We start from the raw sequence: 25,000 nt of genomic DNA, 5'->3' as shown, positions 1-25,000 counted from the left end.
TTTCTCTCTCTCTTTCTCTCTCTCTCTCTCTCTTTCTCTTTCTCTCTCTTTCTCTCTCTCTCTCTGTCCCTCTCTCCCTCTCTCCCTCTCTCCCTCTCTCCCTCTCTCCCTCCCTCCCTCCCTCCCTCCCTCGCGCCATAACGGGCCTTGCGCGCGAGAGGAGGTCACGCCGGGAATGGGAATCTGGAATGGGAATCTCGAGTGGAGGTTCCTGCTTGGAATGTTGGCGTTCGAGTGTGGATGGAATTTCTGTTGTTGTTGTTTTTTTTACTGTATCTGTCTCGTTATTTTTTATTTATTTTATTTTTGTTTATTTATTTATTTGTTTATTTGTTTATTAACTTTTTTGAAGAAGCTAATGATTTTTTTATTTCCTTCCAGACTCTCAAAGATGAAATGGCCGAGGTCACAGCGGAGATGGAGGCGCTGGATACGGGGGAAGACAGGTCAGTGACTAGTGTTTCTTTTGTTTATTGTTTTCCTTCTTCTTCTTCTTCTTCTTCTTCTCTTTTATCAGTCTATCCCCACCTCTCCCCCTTCCTCACTCCTTCTCCCTCTTCCCTTGCGTTCGCTCATACCCTCCCACGCTAGCACGGGTTTTCCCACGCTGGACCTGTTCAGTTTTCCCACGCCCGGAAGGATTTTCCCACGCCCGGAAGGATTTTCCCACGCTCTTAAAAATCGGAATATCCCTTTGCATCCGTTGTACCTGCTGGCGGTAGACCTAGCGCGGGTGGACGCGGCTCGGGGCGGGTGCGAGGGCGGGCGCAAGTGTATGGGTGAGACCAGGGACGGGGTGGGAGTGGGTGTAGTGGGTGTGGGTGTGGGGCCAGCAAGGGGGAGTGGGGGGAGGGGGGGCGAGGGCGTGCGTCAGGCGTTTATCACGAGCCTGCTTGCTTGTGGCAGGTCCGCTTTCCTGCTGGGGAAATCACAGGCAGTTTATCTTCCCGTTCTTTGCAATCGTTATTTCTTTTCCTCCTTTTTGTGAATTGTAACTTGGAGGCCAAAGGGAGGGGGAGGGCGGGGGGGAGAGGGGGAAGGGCGGGGAGAGATAAATGTGCCTTCGGGCCGGCCAGTCACTGGGTCGCTCGCGCGCTCGTGTACTTGCGACGGGGGAGGAGAAGCTGGGGAGGGAGGGGAGTGGAACGCCTCAGAGGGGGAGCTCCGGCTGTAGAAGGACGCCCCGTGGTGTTATCTTCTCATTTATTTGCATATTCCTCTCTCTCTCGCGGTCGTCACTTGTGAATGGGCGCCTCGCTCCGCCCGGGACCTGCACCAGGCGGAAGCCCTTGATGTCCCGGGGGCGGAGGAGGGAGGGGTGAGGGTGAGGGGTGAGGGGGGGTGAGGGTGACTCACTGGACAGATATTTTGATAAGGTTCAGTTCTTCGCCGCGGATGCCTCATCCCGCGGGAATGCTTGTTCTTTATATATCTCCCTTTTTGTGCCGGTTGTGCATTCCGTGTGTTGTTGGCTTCGCGGTTGCTTATCACTTTGTTGTTGTTTTTCTCCATCGTTCTCTTCGTGTCGCCGTCGACGTGCTCTCGTCACCAGAATCTTCGTCGTTATCTCCATCTTCTCTCCCTTTTTTGGGGGGGACCTTCTCTTCCTCCCTTTTCTCCCTCCCTCCCTCCCCTTATGCCCTCCTTCCCTCATGCCCTCCTTCCCTCTGTCTCTCTCTCTCTCTCTCTCTCTCTCTCTCTTTTCTCTCTCCATCTCTCTCCCTTTGCCTCTCGCTCCCTCTCTCTCTCTCTCTCTCTCTCGTCGCCTGTTTCTCCTTATCGGACCCCCGTGGGAATCCGGGAATTCCCCCTCGGATCGCGATTCCGGCGTCGTCGCGGGCGGAGGCGACGGCGACCTCGGACAAGCACAATGGCTCGTTAGGGCGCCTTTTGTCTCCCGAGGAGGCGGGTTTTATGCGGGAGATGTGGTTGGCGGTCGGGGAGGGGAGGTGGGGGTGGGGGGTTATTTATTTCTGTTTCTGTCTCTGTCTTTGTCTGTCTCTGTCTGTCTCTGTCTGTCTGTCGTCTCTCTCTCTCTGTCTGTCGTCTCTCTCTGTCTGTCTGTCGTCTCTCTCTGTCTGTCTGTCGTCTCTCTCTGTCTCTCTCTCTCTCTCTCTCTCTCTCTCTCTCTCTCTCTTTCTCTCTCTCTCTCTCTCTCTCTCTCTCTCTCTCTCTCTCTCTCTCTCTCTCTCTCTCTCTCTCTGAAACACCCACACACACACACACACACACACACACACACACACACACACACACACACACACACACACACACACACACACACACACACACACACTATTTCGTTCTCCCTCTTTTCCTATCTTTATCTCTCTTTCTTCGACCTTTTCCCTTGCTTTTACTCTTCCTCCCATTCTCGCACACGCACGCAAGCACACGCGCCCAGGTGACGGAGGACGAACACTTGGCCCTGTCCGTGGCCGTGCTCTTGGCTTCGCGCGTGGGGGGGGGGAGGGAGAGGGAGAGGGAGAGGGAGAGGAGAGAGGAGAGGAGAGGAGGAGAGGAGAGGAGGAAGAGGGAGAAGAGAGAAGAAGAGAGAGAGAGAGAGAAGAAGAAGAGAGAGAAGAGAAGAGGAGGAGGGAGGAGGGAGAGGGATGGGGGGAGGGGGGGGATGCAGGCAGATGATCCGTTGTTTTTGAGTGGAGGGAGGAGGAGGAGGAGGAGGAGGAGGAGGAGGAGGAGGAGGAGGAGGAGGAGGAGGAGGAGGAGGAGGAGGAGGAGGAGGGATTGAGGGAGGCGAGGTGCGGTGGCGCTGACTGTGGCGGAGGCGGCTGTGTCTGCCAACGGCGTATTTATTTGTAGGAGTTGGGTGTTGTGTGAGGAGGGGGTGACGGAGCGGCGGGGAGGCCGTGAGGAGACCGTCACTGGGCCATGAGGGGGCGGTGAGGCGGAGGGAGGAGGGAGGGGAGAGGCGGTCAGGGGGGGGCAAGGAGGAGGAGGTAATAATGAGGCGTTGAGAGGGCAATGAGGAGGGCGTGAGGACTCGAGGAGGCGGGCGGCGGCGTCTGCCTGTCCCTCCGGCGGCCGAGGGACGGGGCGCGGCCAGCAGACCCGAGCCCGTCTGGAGTCTCGAGGAGGAGGTCGGGGTGCTCTCGGCCGCGCTCGGGCTCGTCTGCGGGCGCTCTTGCCTTCGTGGTGGGTCTAGGGGGGGAGGGGGGGAGTTGGGGGGGCACCTCCTCTCCTGGCGTGTGTATGTGTGTGTGTGTGTGTGTGTGTGTGTGTGTGTGTTTGTGTGTGTGTGTGTGTGTGAGGTAAGGATGGCATTTATGGTTGTTTTGTTCGTCCAGAGTCCAGGGGGATTAGCGTGTATGGATTGCTATTCATGTGTTTGTCACTGGCTCTTCCTGCTTTGTCTTTGTCCTTCCCTCTCCGTCCTTATTCGTCCTTTATCTTTTTTCTCTCCTCCTGTTCGTCATTCCTCGGGTCTTCCATGCTTTCGTTTCTTCCTTTACGACTTTGTCTTTTTTTGGTAGTGTGACCCGGCGTTCTGCGAAAGAAATTGTTGAAAACGCTTGTGTGTTTGCCCCCGCCCCCCCTCCCTAACCTCTACCCCCTGGCTCCCCCCCTCCCCCTCCCCTCCCCCCAGACCCAGTGCACCCCCCCAGGCGAGCGGCGCTGATGGCGTGCTTGTGGTCGCCAGCCTGCTTGTTGCTGGACGTCAGCCTCTCGACACGTCCACGTACACCTCTCGCATTCGCGGCCGCGCTTGGAGGAGACCGCTATGTACAGCTATGCTCATTCTCTCTAATGCAGCGGTATTATTTTGATGTTTGGCTGCGCGTGTGTGTGTGTGTGTGTGTGTGTGTGTGTGTGTGTGTGTGTGTGTGTGTGTGCGTGTGTGTGTGTGTGTGTGTGTGTGTGTGTGTGTGTGTGTGTGTGTGTGTGTGTGTGTGTCCTCCTCGGGGCTACGGGCGAACCAGCCGCGCTCTTACCTGTAATGTACCCGAAGGACATGTGTGGAAACGTGCCATAAACTTACCCCCCCCCCCCTCCACTGAGTTGGCTCTCAGATAAAGGCGCACACGCTCACGCGTTCCCACACACACACACACACACACACACACACACACACACACACACACACACACACACACACACACACATTCTTACACGGAGGGGAGGATGTATACGCACACAGTAGCCTTCACGCTGCCTGTGCTTTATTCCTGCATTGTTGTCTGTCATCCTCGTCCTGTCGCCCCCGCCCCCTGCCCCGCCCCCTGCCCCGCCGCGTCGCCCGGGCCGGAGATTCCCACGTGCCGCTCGACGTGGGGGTCCGTCACGCACACGTGTGGTCGCCCGACGTGTGTGCGGGGCGGAGGGCGCCTCTGCACGGCGGGAACAGAGGGCGCAGCGTCTGGCCCGACTCGGGTGGGGCGCGAAGGCTGGCGGGATTTGAGGGGCAGGGTCGGCCGGGGCTCTGCCAGGGGGACTGCGCTGCGTCGTAGGGCCTTGGCGGCGGAAGGGCCTCGCGCGGGCTGTCACTCGGCGGACGCGCGGGGCCAGGAACATTTCCGCGTCCCGGCCTGAGCTCCACAGGCAGGCGAGCAGGCGAGCAGGGAAGCAGTCGAGCGGATACGCGACGTGGACGTCTGGTGCGTCCTTGGAAGGCATCGCAGGGCTTCGTGCCTGCGAGCGGGGCGGCACAGTACGCAGCGTCCTTCACTCTCCGAGGACTTCGCGGGGAAGTCCCTTGGCCGCCGGAGCTCCCATTCCAGGCTCAGACATGTCCGGGTGTTGCTCAAGAGCCTGTTTGCCCGCGCCCCCGGCCGCTCCTCGCGCTCTTTCCTATTTCTACATTTCCCTCTTCTTTCTCTCTCCTCTCTCTTCGCATAGTCCCACCCTCCCCTGGCAAATTCCTTGTGGTTCTCTCTTCTCTCCATTAATTCCGCCTCCCTCTCCCCCCAGCCTCTCTCACAACCCTCCCCCCCTCCCCCTCCTCCCCCTCCCCCTGTGTCCTTCCCGTCCTCATCCCGCGGCGCCCTGGCTCCCTGGCTCCCAGCATCTGCGGCGAAGGGGGCCTCCGGAAGGGGGATCGTTTCCCATTCGCCTCAGAGGCTGATTCCCGTCATGAGGCTTTGTTCGGCTCTTCCCTCGCTGTCCCTCTCTGGCCAAGGCTCGCACGGCCCGCAACCGGCGCTCAGCCTTGGCCAGCGAAGGCAATCCTGTGACTGCAATCCCCGTCGCTTGCCTTTGCATAAAGCTTTCTCCCGATCTTGCCTCGCGGTCGGCAGGTGGAAGGGAGGGGGGAGGGGCCCTCGGCCGTGCCCCGCAATACACTCACAATGGCGCGGCAATGCTTGGACAATCACGCGGCTCATTATCCATCGGGTCCATTGTCGGTGCATGTGTAAATACGGGGCAGCCAGCCGTCCCCCGCCCCGCCGCAGCCGAGTGGAAGGGGCGGAGAGGGGGGGAGGGGGGCAGGGGGGATTTTGGAGAGCCGGGGCTGTGAAGGGGTGGAGGGAAGATGGGGGGAGGGGAGGGGAGGCAAGGGAGGTTGCATGGGAAAGGATCCCTCGGCGGTCATAGGGAAATTGGCTCGGTGGGATCGCCTTGGAGAAGCGTCCGTCCGGCAGCCATTATTATCTCGGCATCGGTAGTTTATTTTGGCGTTTGTGCGAGTTATAAAATCGATTGGGGGTTCGCGGGGCGTCAGCAGAGGCTTCGCGAACGCACATGAATGCGTGGAAAAGCCCCAGGAGAATCGGGGCCGGGCCGACGACGATCCAGGTAGGCCTACAAGTCATACGTGTCAGGCATTAAGCGTCACGTCGTTAGGGTGCGATTCAGGGGCGAGATAAAGCTATAACTGACGCGACACAAACACTTAACGATGTAAAGATTGTTGTGGTGGGACCCTCCCTCTCCCCCCTCCCGTCCTCCCCCCTCCTCTTACCCTCTCCCGACTCCCCCTCTCCCCCTCCCGTCCCCCACCCCTCTTACCCCTCCCGACTCCCCCTCTCCCCCACCCGTCCCCCCACCCCCTCTTACCCTAGCCTCCCGACTCCCCCTCTCCCCTCCCTTCCCTCCCGGTTCCATCCAGGAGGGCTGTTTAACATGAAGGGCGCGGTGCTGCTCCGTTTTTCTCATTTTTTCTCTCTTCTTTTCTTTTCTTTTTTTCCTTTCTTTTCTTTCTTATTTTTCCTTTTTTCCTTTTTTTTTCCTTTTTTTTTCTTTCTTTTTTTCCTTTTTTGTACGGAGGGATGGGTTAAAAAGGGTGTCGACGGTCATCTGTACTTAGGTATTTATGTTTGTTTGTTTGAGTGTGAAGGAGGGGGAAGGTCGTATTCCTCGGGACACTTGGAACCACACTGACGCTTCTGTTAAGGGAATGGAGGGGGGGAGGGGGTGGGGGGTAGAGAAAGGGGGAGATGGTAATAGGCTGTTCCTCTTGCCCCCTCTACTCCCCTCCCCTCCCTCCCCCTCCCTCCCCCTCCCTCTTTCTCCGGGGGGGTCGGGAACCTTTGTTTAGACAGCAGTGGCTTCCAGGTGATCAGGGGGGGGGAGGGGGGAGGTGGAGAAGAGAAGGGAGTAAGAAAAGAGAAGGAAAGGAAAAGGAAGGAGAATGAGAAGATACAAAGAAGGAGAAAGGGGAGAGGGAGAGGGAGATGGAGAGGGGTTGGCGAGAAAGATGGGGAGAAGAGGAGGAGCAGGTCAGCATCCTAACCCCACTTCTTGCTCGCCGTGCTTGAAGGATCGGTACTGCACTCTCGTGGGGCGGGAGAGACAGAGACAGAGACAGAGACAGAGACAGAGACAGACAGAGACAGACAGAGACAGACAGAGACAGACAGAGACAGAGAGAGACAAAGAGAGAGAGAGAGAGACAGAGAGAGACAGAGAGAAAGAGAGAGAGAGGTGAGATAGAGAGAGAGAGAGAGAGAGAGAGGTGAGATAGAGAGAGAGAGAGAGAGAGAGAGACATAATGACAGACGGACAGAGACATATATATATATATATATATATATATATATATATATATAGAGAGAGAGAGAGAGAGAGAGAGAGAGAGAGAGAGAGAGAGAGAGAGAGAGAGAGAGAGAGAGAGACATAATGGCAGAGAGAGAGACAGAGAGTTGGGGTGAGGGTGAGGGGGGAGGGGGGGGAGCTGTGGACGGTGGGACTCCGCTGCGACTAAAGACTACCCCGAAGAAGAAAAAAAAATGAAAATAGCAAGTTCACCGCAGATGGCAGTTCTTGCGCGCGCGTGTGTCAGTGTGTGCGTGTGCGTGTTTGTTGTCTGTTGTGTGTATGTGTGTCAGCGTTCTGGTCAGGAACGTGTTTGCATTTAAGAGCACGTTTCCCTTGGGAAGGACCGCCCCGCACGCACGCTTGTTTTTGTGTCGCCCGCGCGTCCTGACATTTAATTTCCCTTCGGAGTAAAAAAAAAATAAAAAAAAATAAAAAAAAAATCCCGAAGAAATGAAGAGAGAAAATGTCACTCTGGAAAGGACGAAGGAAGGGGAGATTTTAGGGGCGTTTTAGGGGCGTTTTAGGGGTGTTTTAGGGGGCGTTTTGGGAGGGGGGGTAGGCAGAAGAGATCCGAGCAGAGGGTCTTGGTTACTCATGACTGACTCACGGCTCGTGGGCTTCTTGTGGGTCAGCGGGCATGTCGGCGCCCTTGCGAGAGAAGGCCAACGTAATGACCCCTGACTGACTCACTTCGGGAGTCCGGGGGATGCAGGGGACTGGGCGGGGGGGGGGGGGCGGACTCGAGGGAAGTGCCAATAAACTCATTTTCTTGGGGACTTCGTGGGCTTCGTGGGCCTTGGGTGGTTGCTGTTGTCCCATGTTGTTATTCTTACTGGTATTGTTGGGATTGTTATTATGGTGATGAGTCACGGGAGAGAAAAAGAGAGAGAGAGAGAGAGAGAGAGAGAGAGAGAGAGAGAGAGAGAGAGAGAGGAGAGAGAGAGAGAGAGAGAGAGAAAAGAAACGTTAGTAAAGGACAGAGACAGCGAGAGAGAGAGAGAGAGAGAGAGAGAGATGAGGAGAGAGGCTCGGCTTCTCCCTGGCTTCCGCTCTTAGCTGCCTCCCTCCGTCAAATGTACTCGTGATAATGTGCTTCGATGTTCTGACGCTTGGGTCTCGTTCTGGGCTTCCCCGCTCACTCCCCGGCGAGCCTGGTGGGGCTGTTGGAGAGAATGGGGGTGGGGGGGAGGGAGAGGGGGGGGGTTGATATGAATGGTGGGGGGAATTGTGATCGGATATGTATGTTTTTTTCTTCTCCTCTTTTTTTTCTCCTTTTCTTCCTCCATCCTCCTCCTTCTCTTCTCCTCGTCCTCCTTCTTCTCCCACTTTCACACCCACCTACCCTCCCTCCCTCCCTCCCTCTCTATTCTATTCGTTCTTGTTTTAATTTCGTTTGATTCTCGTAATGTCCAGGTGACATTGTTCTCTCTTTTGCTCTATATCGCTTTGTTTAGGCATCTCTTCTCTTCTCTTCTTCTCTTCTCTTCTCTTCTCTTCTCTTCTCTTCTCTTCTCTTCTCTTCTCTTCTCTTCTCTTCTCTTCCCTTCCCTTCCCTTCCCTTCCCTTCCCTTCCCTTCTCTTCCCTTCCCTTCCCTTTCCTTCCCTTTTCTTCTCTTCTCTTCTCTTCTCTTCTCTTCTCTTCTCTTCCTTCCATTCCCTTCTCTTCTCTTCCCTTCCCTTCCCTTCCCTTCCCTTTTCTCTACTCTTCCCTTGTCTTCCTTTCTCGCTTCTCTTCTCTTCTCTTCTCTTCTCTTCTCTTCTCTTCTCTTCTCTTCTCTTCTCTTCTCTTCTCTTCTCTTCTCTTCCCTTCCCTTCCCTTCTCTTCTCTTCTCTTCTCTTCTCTTCTCTTCTCTTCTCTTCCCTTCCCTTCCCTTCCCTTCCCTTCCCTTCCCTTCCCTTCCCTTCCCTTCTCTTCTCTTCTCTTCTCTTCTCTTCTCTTCTCTTCTCTTCTCTTCTCTTCTCTTCTCTTCTCTTTTCGATGCCAGTGCTATGACGCGGGAGCGAGTGACGTAGCATTCCGCTCAAGATGCAAAGCCTGACTGCAAGATCTTTGATGACACTGCCGCACACCAGATGGCAGCGACAGATACCGCCTTTGCAACATTCGTGATGCAACTTCTCGTATTTCTTCTTCTTCTCTCTCTCTCTCTGTCTCTCTCTCTCTCTGTCTTTTTAAATGAGCGTTTTTTTTTGTTGTTGTTGTTGCGAATCTGGAGCAGCTCAGGCACCAGAGCGCGGTCGAGTGTGATGGTGCGTCGATCGCCAGTCCTCCCGTTTCTCCCTCCTCTCTTCTCTTTTCTTTTCTCTTCTCCTCTCGTCTTCTCTTCTCCTCTTCTCCTCTCGTCTTCTCTGCTCCTCTTCTCCTCTTCTCCTCTCGTCTTCTCTGCTTCTCTTCTCCTCTTCTCCTCTCGACTTCTGGTCTTCTCGTCTTCTCTGCTTCTCTTCTCCTCTTCTCCTCTTCTCCTCTCGTCTTCTCTGCTCCTCTTCTCCTCTTCTCCTCTCGTCTTCTCAGCATCTCTTCTCCTCTTCTCCTCTCGTCTTCTCATTCCTCTCTTCTTTTCCCCCTTTCCCCTCTCGTCCCCCTCATATCCCCCCTGCTCTGTGCACGCTCCCCTCACTCCCCTTACCACCTCTCCCCTCCCCCCTCCCCCTCCCCCCCTTATCCCCCTGCTCTGTGGACACTCCCCCCCTCCCCTCCCCCTCCCCCCCCTCCCCCTCTCCTGCGCCATGACAGATGCGAGGTCATTCGTCCTGGTGTGATTCAGGAGCGGTCGGGCCGGTGTGGTCGGGCGTCGGGCGGACCGAACGACGCGTGGACGGGTTCTCCCTGGCGCCACTCCCCCCCTCCCCCTTCCCCCTCCCCCTCTCCCTCCTCTCCCCCCACTATCCTCCCCTTCCCCCCCTTCTCCACCCCCCTTCTCTCTCTCTCTCTCCCAGGCCCTGTCTTGGGTACCCTCGTCCTTGTCCCCCTCGGCCCTTCTCTTCGGCTGCTGCTTCCTTCCTTTATGCCCCGTTTTGCTCTTGGTTGTCTTTTTATTCCTTTCTTCTCCTTCCTTTTCCGGATTTCAGATTTTCTTTTTTTTTCTTCTTAGTTTTTTTTCGTTCTTTCTTTCCTTCCGTTCGTCGGGATTCTTGTTTCTTCTCTCCTCCGCTTCCACTTTCCTTCTCCTCGGCCTTCCTTCCTTCACTTCTGCTTGTTTTCTTTCTCCTCTTTCCATCTCCCTTACGTCCTCCCCTCTCTTCCCTCCACCACCGAGAAGAGGAGCGTCCAAGTTTGCGCGTCCCTCTGTTTCCTCTCTCTCCCTCTTCCCCCTTCCCCTCTCCCTTCCCCCTCCTTCCCCTCCCTCTCTCCCCTCTCCCTTCCCCTCCTTCTCTCCCCTCTCCCTTCCGCCTTTCCCCTTTCCCCTCTCCCCATTCCCCTCTCCCCTCTCCCCTCTCTCTCTTCCCTCTCCCTTCCCCTCCCCTCCCCCTTCCCTCCTTCCGCCCTTCGCCCCATTGTATATTTACCGCGTATTTGTTGACACGCGTCGGGCGGGCGCTGGGCGATCCCGGACGAGTCGCCTGCACCGGATGTCTCGGTTTCGCTTCGGTTTTCTCCGGATCGGTTTCCTGGGCGGGTTTCTGGGCGACCTCGTGTCACGGGCGGCAATGCGTCGCGGTCCCGTCGTCGCCTTTCTTCGGGTTTTAGAAAGCGAAGCCGTCGGCGGAGCGGCAGTCTCGTAATTCTAGCTTGTCCTTCCACTTGGTACACTTTCCCATTCTGTTTTGGTTGTTTTGTTTTGTTTTTGGTTTTCATCTTTATGTCTGTTGGTTTTATATATATTTTTTATATGTTTGTTGTTTGTGTCCTGCTGAGCTAACTTTTTTTTCTTCTCTTCTCTTTCCAGTAAGAGCAATCCGAAGAGTAAACAGATGAGCATCGGGCGAAAGAAGTTCAACATGGACCCCAAGAAGGGAATCGAATACCTTATAGACCATGGCCTCCTTAAGAACACGCCCGAAGGTAAGCGCAGGCAGAGGCGGCGGCCGTCGGCGATTGCCTTTCGTTTCGCTCGATTGAGACTCGGGTTTGTTGTGTTTATATTTATGGATGCGGGAGGTTTTGTTGATATTGGTGCTTCTCTTTTTTTTTTGGAATGTTTTTCTTCTTCTTCTTCTTCTTCTTCTTTTTCTTCTTCTATTTGGTGTTTTTTGGGGAGTATTTGCTGACGTTTGTTTGATTCTCGTTGCAGACATCGCCCAGTTCCTGCACAAGGGCGAGGGGCTCAACAAGACGGCCATCGGCGACTACCTCGGCGAGCGCAACGACTTCAACCAGTCGGTGCTGGACGCCTTCGTCTGCCTCCACGACTTCACGGATCTCATCCTGGTGCAGGCGCTGAGGTTCGTATCCCCCCCTCCCTCTCCCCTCCCTCCCTCCCTCCTTCTCCCCGCCCCCCTCCCTCCCTCCTTCTCCCCGCCCCTCTCCCTCCCTCCCTCTCCCCGCCCCTCTCCCTCCCTCCCTCCCTCGCCTCCACTCTCTCCTCTCGTCTCGATGCTGCGAAGGCTGCAGGGAGATTATGTGGCGATAAGGGAAATCGATAAGCAAGTAGTGTTTGTTGTTGAGTGATGGGGCGAGTTGCTCTTCTAGGGGGGTTTATGTGAAGGACGAGGCAGGTTTTGATGGGCAGCCTTTAAAGATTTATAAAGTTAACGTAAGAACATAGATAGATACATAAATGGATAAATATTATATAAGTATATATTATATTTATGTATATGAAATATTATATATATACATATATATGTGTGTGTGTGTGCGTGTGTGTTATATAATATATTTTAGCCTAGGCTCCCAGTCCCAGGTGAACTGGTCCCGAACCGTCCTCGCGGCTCGGGCGTCGCTGTTCACCCGAGGTGTGTAACGTGGCCGCTGGGCCAGCTGAGCGCCCGCCTGACCGCCGTTCTCTCCGCAGACAATTCCTGTGGAGCTTCCGCCTGCCGGGGGAGGCGCAGAAGATCGACCGCATGATGGAGAGGTTCGCCCACCGCTACTGCGAGCTCAACCCGGCCATCTTCAAGAACCCCGACACCTGCTTCGTGCTGTCGTTCGCGATCATCATGCTGAACACGTCGCTGCACAACCCGGCCGTCAAGGACAAGCAGACCATCGAGCAGTTCATCGCCATGAACCGCGGCATCGACAACGGGGACGACCTGCCCAGAGAGCTGCTCGAGGTGAGGAGCCCCGCCCTTGCGTCACCCGGATTGCGACAGGCGCTCGCGCCGTTGCGCTGGGAAGGGCTTTCCTGTCTTGACTTTTATTCTCCATGTTAAGAAAATAGCTTATTTTTCGTGTCCAGTTGAAGATTATACCATATTTTTCGTGTCCATTTCAAGAATATTCCTTATTGTGCGCATGTAGCTTCTCCCGTCCGCCTCCCTAACCGAAGCCGTTCTCCCGCAGAGCCTGTACGAGAGCATCAAGACGGAGCCCTTCAAGATCCCCGAGGACGACGGCAACGACCTCATGCACACGTTCTTCAACCCGGACCGCGAGGGCTGGCTCATGAAGCAGGGCGGCCGCTACAAGTCGTGGAAGCGGAGATGGTTCATCCTCAACGACAACTGCCTCTATTACTTCGAGTACACGACAGACAAAGAGCCCAGAGGAATCATACCTTTGGAGAACATTGAGGTAGGGGCTTGGGTTGTGCCCTGGCTTGGTGGTTCGGGTTTTGAGAGGAAGGTCATGGGAGAATTGTAGTTTCTGTATGGTGGTTCACTTTCGAATGAATACTGGTTCATCACATTTAAAGAATGGGATCTAGTCAGAATGTTGCATACGAATGTTGGTTAAATCTTATTAAAGAAAAGATGGTAATTTTATGCACCAACACTCATAGGATACACCATGCAATAGGAGACATTGCTTCATGACAATATTTAATTCATGACGATATTTCACAGGTTCGGGAAGTACAAGACCGCAACAAGCCGAACTGCTTCGAGTTATATGCCACCTCGACCGATTTCATCAAAGCCTGCAAGACTGACAGTGAAGGGAAGGTTGTGGAAGGCAAGCACACTGTGTACAGGATGTCAGCTGCCACCCCGGAGGAGAAGGAGGAGTGGATCAAGTGCATCAGGTAAGTTGGTCTTCCTTGGCCTTGGTGCAGTAGGTGTCTTGTGCCAGGTTCGATTTCGTATTTGTTTCAGGGATTCCTTGATGATTGAAGTGTGAGAAGAGCTTAGAGTAACTGGGTTTTAAAATAAAGTTTGGAGTGTGATGGAATTGAATCAGAAGGGGTTGATATGGTTACATTTCTTTGTTTAAGAATGAAAGATAGAGAACGCTTTTATTGTATCCTTCTCATGCTATTTTTTTTTTTTCTTGCAGACAAAGTATCAGTCATAATCCCTTCTATGACATGCTAGCCAAGAGAAAGAAGAATATTCAGAAGAACAGCAGTCGGTAATCATACCTGAGAAGAAATTCGCTTTCGTTTACTACAAAAGACTGAACACTTAACCCACCTGAACAATGAGAGGCTGTGCACGATATTCGCTATGGGACATATTTCAAGTTTTTGCCTGCATTCTAGTGAAAAATGCACAAGCGAGAGATCCTGTTTCAAGTGCTTGCATGTGAGAGAAAATATTTTACAGACTTATCAGAAGTGAAATAATGTTTCGAGTGCTCAGAGACACCCTCAAAATATATACTTGCTTGCTTGCATTAAACGTGAAAAGTGTGGGAAAAAAGTACAGTACGCTTTAGCAGTTGCCTCTTTAACAAAGTGTTAAAAACTTTGCAGACGTGTGCGGCAACTTAAAAGAAACTACAAAGAGGTCATTTTATACAGGTCTCTGCTGGACAGTGTGATCATTGTCATAAAATATATCTTATTCCCTGTACAACCTTGTGTCCAGTCAAGATGTCTGCATGAACAGAGTTTAGATTAATTTCTAATTGTAAATATGTTTGTGAATAGTGAAAAATTAAATTTTATGAGACATCAAGGTACTGTTAACCAGTATCAGTCATTGATGCCAAGTGTTTACAAAGGTATTGTGTAATAGTGTAAATATTTGTATGTATTTGGCTTACTTAATTATGTATGTGAGCTAAGATATGAAATCTTCAGCCTCACAATAGAGTACCATGATTGAATGGAAGGCATGCAAAACGTCAGTTTGTACCAAATTGTGTGTTCGTAAACATTAGATAAAGGTTCGTAAATGGAGTGTCAAAAGAGTGGAGGCTTGTTGTGTGTGTGGCCAGAGTAGGTGCTGGATGTGGCTCTAATAAAGGTACTTCCAGACACCTGCTGATGTTGATGTGTTCTGAATTATATATATAAATTTGCTTGATAAATATAAAGTGTACCCCAGTCTGGAGGTTTTGTTTTGTTTGTAAATGAGTCTGTGATTTACTTTTTCATGGTGTGAAAGAGAGAGAATGAAAATGATCATGAGAAAGAGAGAGAGTGAGAATGAGAATGAGTGAGAGAGAATGAAAATGAGAATTATGGCCCCAGGAACAGGTGTTTAGAAGTTACATAACATTGTATACATTTATAGTTGGGGCCAAAGCACTTCACTCATCACACATCGGAAACATTCAGCCACACCAAAATATCATCAACAGCAGATTCTTCATCAAATCCATTTATTGCTGTACAAAAATCTTGTTGGTGAGCAGCGTTATGATGTAAGCAGTATCTTGGTGTCGTTGTTCTCTTCTGTGGATTTGATATTGTGCTGCTAATGCTGGTGATGGAATAATAACACTACTCAGGTGGTGGATAACAACAGATAAGTGTTGTGTGGTTGGTAAAAGCTGGCTTACTTTCCCCCCTTTCAGAGAGTGAAATACAAAAAATTATAAAAAAAAACAATCAAAATGTTACAGTTAGATACTATTTAAACTCACGTATTTTACCCATTGGAATTGTCACTACACTAGTGTAATTTAGGATTGAAAAAAATGCATGCTTCTCTCAGAAACCATCTTAATAGGCCATACTTCACCCCATTCCATTTCCATCTCGAGGCATGCATTTGACGCTCATGCTTAGCAAAACAACAAAACCTCCAAAGAAGAAAAAATAGGATTAAACTTTGATCTTTCGCTAACCGGTTCTCTCTGTGGGTGTTTAGAAAGATTCCCTCCTGGCATGTGTTGATGTTAGCGAGTCTGATGTTGGGAACGCCACCCTTATTTATCACTCATAGACAAATCTAATATTTAGTTCCATACGGCCCAATATCTGCAGTCGTAATCAGTGGTGCATGTTTCCACACAAGATGCTTGGATCTCATACTTTTTCATATTTATAATCATCTGTTACAACATGTGATCCTGTTGCCAGTTATAGGAGACTCTCCCTCCACTCATTTAGGTCAGCAATCCAAAAGCACTCCCTCCCCTTTGTCAAATCTTGGCTGCTAACTGGCAAGAGAGAAAGGCATGTTTTTATTGCTGTGATGGTTATCATATGGTGAGTACATAGGACTAGAGTATTATCCATACTCAGGATATTTTAAAATCATATCTTTTCTGGTTTTTGGTACGAAGGGATAACCAGTGACGGACTTGTCATTGGGTTGATATTCATTTGTTTGTTATCATCTGTATATTTTGTATTTTGTTTCCCCCTTCAATCTCATGGTATATATTGTTTAATGTTATTTAATAAGAAAAGCAAAAAAAACAAAAGGAAATTCCATGTCATTGATAAAGGAAAACGTTATCAATACAGCTACCAAAGAGATGTTTACAAGAATTTAATTTCTCATTTTGTAAAACTGCAACACCTGTTATGTATTTTTACTGCATCTTTTTTTTTTTTTACTTCACACATGTAATACTATTTATGGCTTTCTTTTCCAATCAACAAATTCTTTTTATTACTATCCAACAGGGCACAGGCAGGTAATATCTGCATGTGAACTGGCCAATTTCATTAGATTTAAACTGTACAACATTTCCCCTGTGGTCAATGTCTATATTTGATTATGTACAGCCGTGAAAAGGTATTTACCCAGTTGTATATATTTCTGTAGGACTTTATATTATTGTAATTAATAAAGTGAAGACGGTTTTATGTTCTCTTATTTTACCAGATGTTTGGATATTATTTTTGAAATTCTCAAGATAAATTAAAAACATGTGTTGTTTTTAATCTATAAAAGCATTCATAATGATAAATAGTATTAATAGCTACATGAATAAACACAGTCTCATATGTTTTTAACTTCTATAGTATATTTTGCAAATAAGTAACTGTAGCAGTACTAGGTACAAATGCAACCCTTTCTACCAGATACATTTTAGCATTTTTTCCATTATTTTTGTGTATATCTATTCTCTGCTCAGTAAAAGAGGGTAAATATTTTTGAAAATCATACTTTAAGATATGCAAATATTATTAGTTCCGGACTCAAAAGTGGCAAGATTTAAAAACCTATTTTTACCCCAGAATCCAATGGGTGTGACAAATTCATAGAGAACAACTTAAAGACGTGCAGGCAAATATCTTCATATTGAATATTTAGAAAACAAACATATCTCTGATTAATTTAGCAGAAAATAAAGAAAGAAAATCAGTGGGGACAACTATATACAATTTGCTTAAGCTTGAATATCACGTTCTGCCAAGGTCACATACTAAATAAATTCATCCAAAAGAAAACATGACTGGCATCTAACGCATTTACTGCAGACAACTGTCATCAGTATAAGTGATGACAGCGATGATCTCATATTAGGAATGTGAGAAGAATAAAATCAAGAGAGAAAATACGTCTGTCAGAACAATACCAAGAATACAAATGTTTCAGTGTTCAGATATACAGGAATATCTAGTGAACACTGTTATTCACTTAAACACAAACTAATTCGAAAATTTTCCAAACAGAACATACTTGAAGCTGTATACATATTGCCAGCTTTCAATTCTAAGTGATATCAAAACCTAACATCAGTAATGGTACCAGATTCTTGTTTAATTATTAATTTGGTCATTACCGCTATATATATATATATATATATATATATATATATATATATATATATATATATATATATATATATATATATATATATATATATATGCAGATTTAACGTTAGAAGAGCAATGAGAATCATTTAGCAATTTTTCTATGCTCAAGGCAAATTCTGTGCTAACAGACCATCTTCAGGGAAGTCGACAGAATTGTTGTGAGGTCTTTATCTGGAAGCTTAGCTTATCGGTTTGTTGATTCCATTCAGATATGACTAATGGATGAGGGAATGCACCTGCCATGTTTCTATTATTATGTGTGTTGCGCGTGTGAGGGGAGAGAGAGAGAGAGAGCATGAAAATCAAGTCTGAATTTCCATAAGATGATAATAAGCATGAAAATCAAGTCTGAATTTCCATAAGATGATAATAATTTTGCTCTGGTATTGGTCGTATAACAAAACTATCATACCTTTACCAGGAAAGAATACCTGTATTTCGTATGAAGCTATTTTTTAATTCGTATAATTCCATGTCTAATACTATGGCGAGTCCTCAAAGTACGTTATCCACACTAGATAATCTTTCTAAAGTAAAGAATGTGGTTTACGCAGCAGTGACTGCGCGGTTACATGTGTCCTTGAACTAGGATTATGTATCATAAAAGTATGCTCTCTGTAAGCATTAGTACTGGGCAACCCTGAACGTGAATTATTTCGTTTTTTTCTCTCGCTCTTTCTTTTTAAAGCATCAACAGGTTTGCATAAACCCGTTTCTCGAACAGTGTAATCAAGAGAGAATTTACAGCTAGTGGGTTTCGTGGAAGGGCAGCTTATGCAGGGAGGAGAGTATGAGCTGTGTTCAGCCCTGGAGAACAATGGTATTTCCGAAATTCTCCCGCGTGCATGCTCGCGTGGGCATTTCGGAATATATTACTGTGCTATGTTTTCGAATATAATAATGTCGTATATTTCAGGATACTATATTTTTACATATTCTTCCTAATCTGTTAGTTGCGGTTTTCCATTGTACCTTGATTCAATTTGCAAAGTTATCCAGCATGAAATAATAGTAATTTAATTTACGTAAACTAATTAGTGAAGTGTTTGGAACATCTGCTGATGTAATAGTGAATAATGATGCCACTTTGTATTGTTTCCAATTCTCTAATTATGACGGAAAGGAAATAGAAAAAACAGATTCTGTTGTGCTTATCGTATTATGAAAAAAGAGTTTGAATAAAATTAGTAATGGCTGTATAGCAATTTTGATTTGCAGATTTATAAAACATTTCTTCGAATTATACCTATTTATCAACTGAAATAAGTTTGAAAAGGATGACAGACAAAAGAGACTCGGGTATAAAAGTTTTATTAATATCATCACAGGATTAACTGGGATATATATACACATTGATTAGGGTCACTGATATAAAGTAGTCGTGACATGCACATGGTACAAAATTATCATTTAGAACAACAAAAGCAGTCCAGCTCCGTGTAAGGAAAAAAATATGGATCAAGACGGGGAATTATGGGTCAACTAGAGGAAATACTAGATAGATCACTCACTGGAAAACAGCATGAGTTGTCCATATGGTGATTAGTAATATAAAACGACGATACATGAGTGTTGAACTAATGTTTTTATTAGGATGTGACTTTGGTTTTGATCCCTTAATTTATTGTAGTGTCCTATATTTACCCCCACTCGAACCATTTTCCCTCGTCTCCGGCCAACGTTTACCCCCAAGTCTAAAATTCAGGAGTACGTGTGATGAGCCAACAATTAATATCTTTAATTGAATTCGAGTCCTTAAATTTCTTCGCATCACATATACACCTTTTTTTCTCTTCAGAAGCAGAGAAAACATACAAAATTTGAGAAGCGTGGTTGTAGACGTATAAAAACTGTATCACTTTTCTTTTAGACTTTTTTGTAAACGTTGGGCCGTAGCGTCGAGTTGTCTTTCAAACACTTTAATAAATATCAATGATTTACTGTCTTTGGTTCTGCTGTATGACTTTTTGAAAGAGGAAAAAAAATGTTTCTGTAGTAAAATGGCAGTGCAGTGAATGAGCGAGAATATTTAACTATGTCATCAAATAATAGAAACCATATTGCAAATTTCTCGTTTTTTGTTATTTTATCATCAATGCTTACAAAAAAAAAGAAGAAAAAAACAGTTTAGGATCTTTTGCTTATATAATCCATCAGTTATTTGCATAGAATTCAAACAGTCTAACTTTGTGGTATTTTGTGAGAAACAGCTAAAATGATTAAGCAAATATTAACCGATTTTACTTTTCCCTCTTGAATTCTTTCACAACTGTATTATTAGCCGGCAAACAGGGACAATGTACATGAATAGTAAGAAAACAATATATATATATACCGTACCACAAGCTTAATTTTGTCTTAACGAACATAAAATCCCAACCTAAAAACATGAGCTTTTCAACAGTCAGCGAACGGATGGTGATTAGAGTCAAATGCTGGTCTATATGTCTATAGGTCTTGCGGTGAGTATCATTTCGTCCTGTATTAGCTTGTCCAAGTTATGTTCACGGTGAGCCTCGCAAACTTGCCCTTTACTTTCCCCGTGTGAAAATATGAACAAGGTAGAGAGTATTCTTCTAAGCGTAATCGAAAGGCCACAGGATTTCCAGAACTATCGAGGGAGTTTCAGTCAATTGTTCTTTTCACATTAACGTTATTGGGCGGTGGCGATTGTGTTTGCACTGATACGAGTCTATTTAACGGAAAGTATACGTGCGTTTGCTCATCGTCGTCTATGAATTCGTAAATGAAAATCTCCTGAAGAAAAAAAATATAGAGATACGAAAGAATCATATCAAATAGTCGTTTCTGGTCTGTTAAAAAAATGGAAATGACTGCTATTATTCTACGAAAAAAGGGATTGAAAAAATATACGATAATTACATTGTGCCTGTTTCACGTAGCTCGACTATCTTCAAAAAGCGTCTGTTTCTCACTTCTTTAGCGAATAGTTTGAAAGCTGTAACCCTATATTTCTTCCCGAATGTTATCAGTGATTACTCCATCTCCCCTCCAAAAAATATTATGATAATTCGTCAATAAAAATGCTGAATAAATATTCTGTCCATGGATAAATGTACACAAAAGGCAATATCATGTAAATATCCGATTATGCGTTATAAGTGACGTTATGGTTGTTAAGCTGTCTGTACTACCAATTCCAGCCTCAAACATGTTTATGAAATTATGATTATGAAATGCATTGAATACTTATTGCCTTACATTTCCGAACACCTAAAATACTTTTTTTTTTAACACAATTCACTGACGGACTTAGCCACTCGTCTATTTCTCGAGGTTGAACACCGCTTTAGGTAGGGTAATACTGTCATCTTCCGTAAATTCTAGAGAAAAAACCGGTGAACAAGGCGCTCTTCTGAAACGTTTCCTCAGCAACTAATTGAACATGTCACTAATTACATCCGTAGTTGCATATTCTAACCCATTGACGACAAAGAACTATTATTTTCTTTTAAAAGGTATGAACACCAATCTAACTTAATTTTTTTTTTTCGCTTATTTTCCTTTTTTTTGTTTTTATTCATTTATATATATATTATTTTTTTTTACCAAAAGATGAGTGTACCCTACCACCCCTTCCCCCCCTCCCCCCACACCCCTAAACCCCCACGGAAGCTGTTGTAAAAATGGTCATCATAAACACTACCATTAGGATGTGTCTTGTTTTTTTTTTTTAAGTACACTTTCTCGTAGACGTAGGAAAAAATCTATATCGTACACACATTCCCACTGAGGCGCGTCAGTCATTAAAAAAAACAAACGAAAAAAAAAAAACATTTATCTATCGACTTAAATGAGACATCCTTACGATTTGCTTCTTACACTCCACTTTCTTATATACAACAAACATGTGAAACCAACAGTCGTAAAAAAATCTATATTACATCGCAAGGGCATCGATCATACTCCACACTAGCCTAGAGTTACCCTTACGTTATACAATCACGTCGCAAGTACGAACACTCTTTGGTTGCTCTGTGGCACGATGACTGGTTCTCAGGCCTCCTCCGTCTGTGTGGCCCCCGGCGGGAGGCGCAGCGGCCCGGCGCCATCGGACTCCCCGGCAGGAGGAAGCGTAGACAACGGACGGCGCCCTCGCACTGCAGCCCCGTCGAGGGCGGAATCGACGGAGCGAACGGCCCTCAGTATAAAGGACGACGTCCGGGAACTCGTCTTTAGAGAGACGGACAGGTCATCCGCTGGAGGGACGGAACTTCACGGTGAAGTTCTAGTTATGTAATTATCATTATCTTCTAATGAAGGGAAGAAAAGTTTTTTTTTTTTGCCAAAGACGGGAAATGAGATTCATCAACCGAGTGTCCCGCGAGGCTGTCGCGCTCTCTAAAAGTGTCGCTTCCGAACTGAGAGAGATGATTCTTTGGGGATCTTTGGTCCTATCCACTAAATGGATGTTGGTATCCAGAAGCCATAGTATTAAAACATTCCGTTAACTACACTACCGAATACAAATATAATTAAAATTACTTATTATGAAGCTGCCGCTCTAGCTCCTGCGCCGTGAGGAGTGGCCAGAGGTCGTAGCTTGTCGGACTTGTGCCACACAAACCGGTTTCCCTTCTCCTTAACTCCCAAGAACGCGTCGCTAGATAAGAGATCAAATCAAAGGGTAGAACAGCTGATCCGTAAAACATGTCGCGAACATGCCCGTAACACGTCGGCAAATCTGATACGCAAAATAATACCATAATTTTTTTGGCTTTTTGTTTTTTGCGAAGAAGTACACCTTTTTTTCCTTTCTTTTATAACGTTAGCTACTGGTATATGGTGGATACATAATGATATATACAGAGTATGCAAATAAGGCAACTAGACATGTGTAGCCTTTAAGGGTAAAGCGATGTGTGAGGTGTGGCTTAGGTGTAGTGTTGATACAGCAATGATACAGTAGAAAAATCAGTATGCCATGTTGTCCGCGCATCACCCGTCGTATTGATACATTCAGGGGCGACATTCAGATAGTATAATGATACGTGAAAGAAGCAGTTTTGAATACATATTAAACCAGTATATGTAAATAAATGCTTTTTTTTTCTCTCCTTTGCCTAACACACTCTTACAGGATTTCACTGCATTGTGCGTCTGGGTACAGCATACGTACAATCAAAATGCCGAAGGATAGCAAATGAACATCACTCAGAGGTTTGAACAGCGTTGATCCTAGGTAACGAACCCTGTTCTTTCTAGGTCAGTTTTCACAGATTTCCGTCTTGCCTTTGAGGGCGTCCACATACAGTAGCTGTTTCTTGAATTTCAACTGAATTTGATTATCTCTTTTTCTATTTTATCTATATCGGTACAAATAAAAAAAATTGGAAACACACCACTATCACGCCCTTTTGAATTTTGATTCTTTCCTGAGGCTGATCTATTTAGTTTTTTTCAGGCTCCTGCAGTCAGCAGGATCGTGGTCCTTGTCAGGTGCTGAGGAATCTCCTGAGCCCACCATAGCTTCCTGGGGCGCTTCCTTCGGGATCTCTCCTGGGAAACTCCGGTGACTCTGAGACTTCACATCTTGTTTTTTTTTTTAGTTTGTACTAGCTTGCGTTGCTCAGCAGGTATTCCACGTGTGTATTGCGGCGTCGAGGTCACCCGGAGGTTCTTCGCAGGAGCGTCTTCCGGAATCGGCCACGTCCAGTTATCACAACGAGAGGTAGATCCAGCTAGCGAGGGGAGTGGGGGCGGGGGACGAGGGAGAGGAAAACAAAGGGGGGATGGGAAGGAGGGGAACGAAGGCCAAAGAAAAGGAAGAGAAGAGAAGAGAGTGCGAGGGAGGGAGGGAAAGGAAACGAAGGAAACAAAAGCGAAAGAAAGAGAGGAGAAGAGAAGAGAGTGCGAGGGAGGGAGGGAAAGGAAACGAAGGAAACAAAGGCTAAAGAAAGAGAAGAGAAGAGGGAGAGGGAGGGAGGGAAAGGAAACGAAGGGGGAAAGGAGAGGGAGTGAGAGGCACATCCGAACTCACATCTGCTCTTCCGACGAAACCACGACGAGGCGGGAGGTCGTTCGCGGGTCAACGTGCTCTTCCAACACGCCATGGCACGGGAGATCAGGAACGAAATGAGACAGACACACATGAAAAAGAAAAAAAAAAGATCGAGAGGAAAGGAGGAAAGGCAATACTTCACGAGGTAAAAAAAAAAGAGAAAAGGGAAAGACGCAAAACTTCACGAGGAAAAAAAGAGAGAGAGAAAAGGGAAAAGAAGAAAAAAAAATGAGAAAAAGAAAAACAAGTAAAAAAAAGGAGGAAAAAAAATCAAGAACGAAAGAAAAAGCAAGACAAAAAGAGAGCGAAGAACAAGAAAGGAAACCCGGGACAACCGAACAGAGAGGGGAAGAAGGGGTAGAGGGGAAAGGGGAAGGGGAGGGTCCTGGATCTACCACCCAGGGGGAAATAATCTTAGAAGCGTAGTCAGGAGTGGAGTAGAGGCGTGGATTCCGGCCCAGACGTCCATGAGCAGGTGGAGGCGGAGGAGGTCATGGTGGGCGGGGCAATGGGCGCGGGCGTGATGGTGGTTTGTCACACGTAGTCGAGGGCATCCCCTCATCTGCCGAACTGCCACGAGCCCATCGTCCCCACGCAGCGACCTGGGGACACGGAGGGAGGTCAGGCGAGGGCGCCAAGGAGGAGGAAGGGGAGTGAGGGGGTGGGGTAAGGGGGGAGGGGGGGGAGTGGGGATGTGAGGGCGAATGAGGGGGAGGGGGAGAGTGAGGGGCAGGCGAGGGGGACGGAGGGGGAGGAAGGGGAGACAGGGAGGGGGCGAGGGCGCGAAGGAGGAGGAAGGGGAGAGAGGGGCGTGAGGTGAGGTGAGGTGAGGGCGCGAAGGACGGGGAGGGGGCGAAGGAGTGGGAAGGGGGAGGAGGGGAGTGAGAGGGCGCGAAGGAGGGGGAGTGAAGGGGAGGAGGGGGAGGAGGGGAGTGAAGGGGTGGGGAAGGGCACGAAGGAGGGTCAGGTGAGGGCACGAAGGACGGGGAAGGGGAGGGGGTGGGAATGAAGGGGAAGGGGAGTGGAGGGGAGTGGAGGAGAGTGAGGGGGAAGGGGAGGGGGAGTGGGAGGAATGAATGGGGAAGGGAGTGAAGGGGAGTGGGAGGAGGGGCGTGAGGGGATGGGTGAGGGCGCGAAGGACGGGGAGGGGGCGAAGGAGTGGGAAGGCGGAGGAGGGGAGTGTGAGGGGGGGAGGGAGGGCGCGAAGGAGGGGGGAGGGGGTAAGGGGAGGGGCGAGGCTCAGGGGGGTGATGAAGAATGATGGTGATGATGGTAGTGGTGATGGTGGTGATTATACTGATGGTGATGATGGTGATGAGGATGAGGATGAGGATAATGATACTCATAAGAGTGATGACAATGGAGATAATGATAATGATGAGGAAGAGGAGGAGGAGGATATTCATGGAGATGATTTTTGATGACGATTATTATAATAGCAATGAAAAGATGAAGACTTCCCTTACTTCCCCCTCCCTCCTCCCTCCTACCTTCCTCCTCCCCTTCCCTCTTATCATGCCCTCATTCTCCCCCGTCCCTTCCTCCTCCTCCCATAATTCCCTCTCCCCTTCTTCCACCCACTTCCCTTCCTCCTTACCTCCCCCCTTCGTCCTCCCCTTTCTTTTCCTTCCTCCCTCCCTTACCTTCCTCTCTCTCCCTCCCTTCCTCCCATCCCCTATCCTCCTTCCTCCTTCCTCCCTTCCTCCCTCCCTCCCTCCCTTCCTCCTTCCTCCTTCCTCCATCCCCCTCCCTCTCATCCCCCACCTTCCCCCTCCTCCCGCTGCCCGCTCCTCGACTCACCATCTTCGGTGAAGGTGGCCAGCGAAAGACGATGGAGTTTGTTGCTAAGAATTGAGTCAGGAACGTCCTTCCGGGAGACAGTGGAGAGCGGGACCAACACGTCTGGAATAGAGGGACGAATTGTAGAGCGGTGTGAGAG

At 48.1% G+C, this 25,000-nt stretch overlaps 2 protein-coding genes across 9 annotated transcripts in view; one reads left to right on the top strand and one right to left on the bottom strand.

Annotated features, from left to right (window-relative positions):
* step (cytohesin steppke) overlaps window positions 1-16,080 on the top strand; it is a 330,278-nt gene extending 314,198 nt beyond the window's left edge. For all 6 annotated transcript variants that reach the window (XM_070139527.1, XM_070139526.1, XM_070139524.1 and 3 more), the window contains 7 exons: window positions 382-446; window positions 10,881-10,996; window positions 11,226-11,376; window positions 11,949-12,210; window positions 12,440-12,670; window positions 12,943-13,121; window positions 13,373-16,080. In XM_070139527.1, the coding sequence (XP_069995628.1) occupies window positions 382-446; window positions 10,881-10,996; window positions 11,226-11,376; window positions 11,949-12,210; window positions 12,440-12,670; window positions 12,943-13,121; window positions 13,373-13,451 (1,083 nt within the window). In that variant the 3' untranslated portion in view covers window positions 13,452-16,080. The remainder of the gene's footprint in view (window positions 1-381; window positions 447-10,880; window positions 10,997-11,225; window positions 11,377-11,948; window positions 12,211-12,439; window positions 12,671-12,942; window positions 13,122-13,372) is intronic.
* A 2,254-nt stretch (window positions 16,081-18,334) lies between these two features.
* The window catches only part of Bili (FERM domain-containing protein 8 Bili), a 68,435-nt gene continuing 61,769 nt past the window's right edge, over window positions 18,335-25,000 (bottom strand). For all 3 annotated transcript variants that reach the window (XM_070139523.1, XM_070139521.1, XM_070139522.1), the window contains 2 exons: window positions 24,862-24,963; window positions 18,335-23,663 (listed from right to left, as the gene is read on the bottom strand). In XM_070139523.1, the coding sequence (XP_069995624.1) occupies window positions 23,620-23,663; window positions 24,862-24,963 (146 nt within the window). In that variant the 3' untranslated portion in view covers window positions 18,335-23,619. The remainder of the gene's footprint in view (window positions 23,664-24,861; window positions 24,964-25,000) is intronic.

Source organism: Penaeus vannamei, chromosome 25, assembly GCF_042767895.1.
Source record: "Penaeus vannamei isolate JL-2024 chromosome 25, ASM4276789v1, whole genome shotgun sequence".
Taxonomy (NCBI): Eukaryota; Metazoa; Arthropoda; class Malacostraca; order Decapoda; family Penaeidae; genus Penaeus; species Penaeus vannamei.
This window is presented reverse-complemented; position numbering and strand designations above follow the sequence as displayed.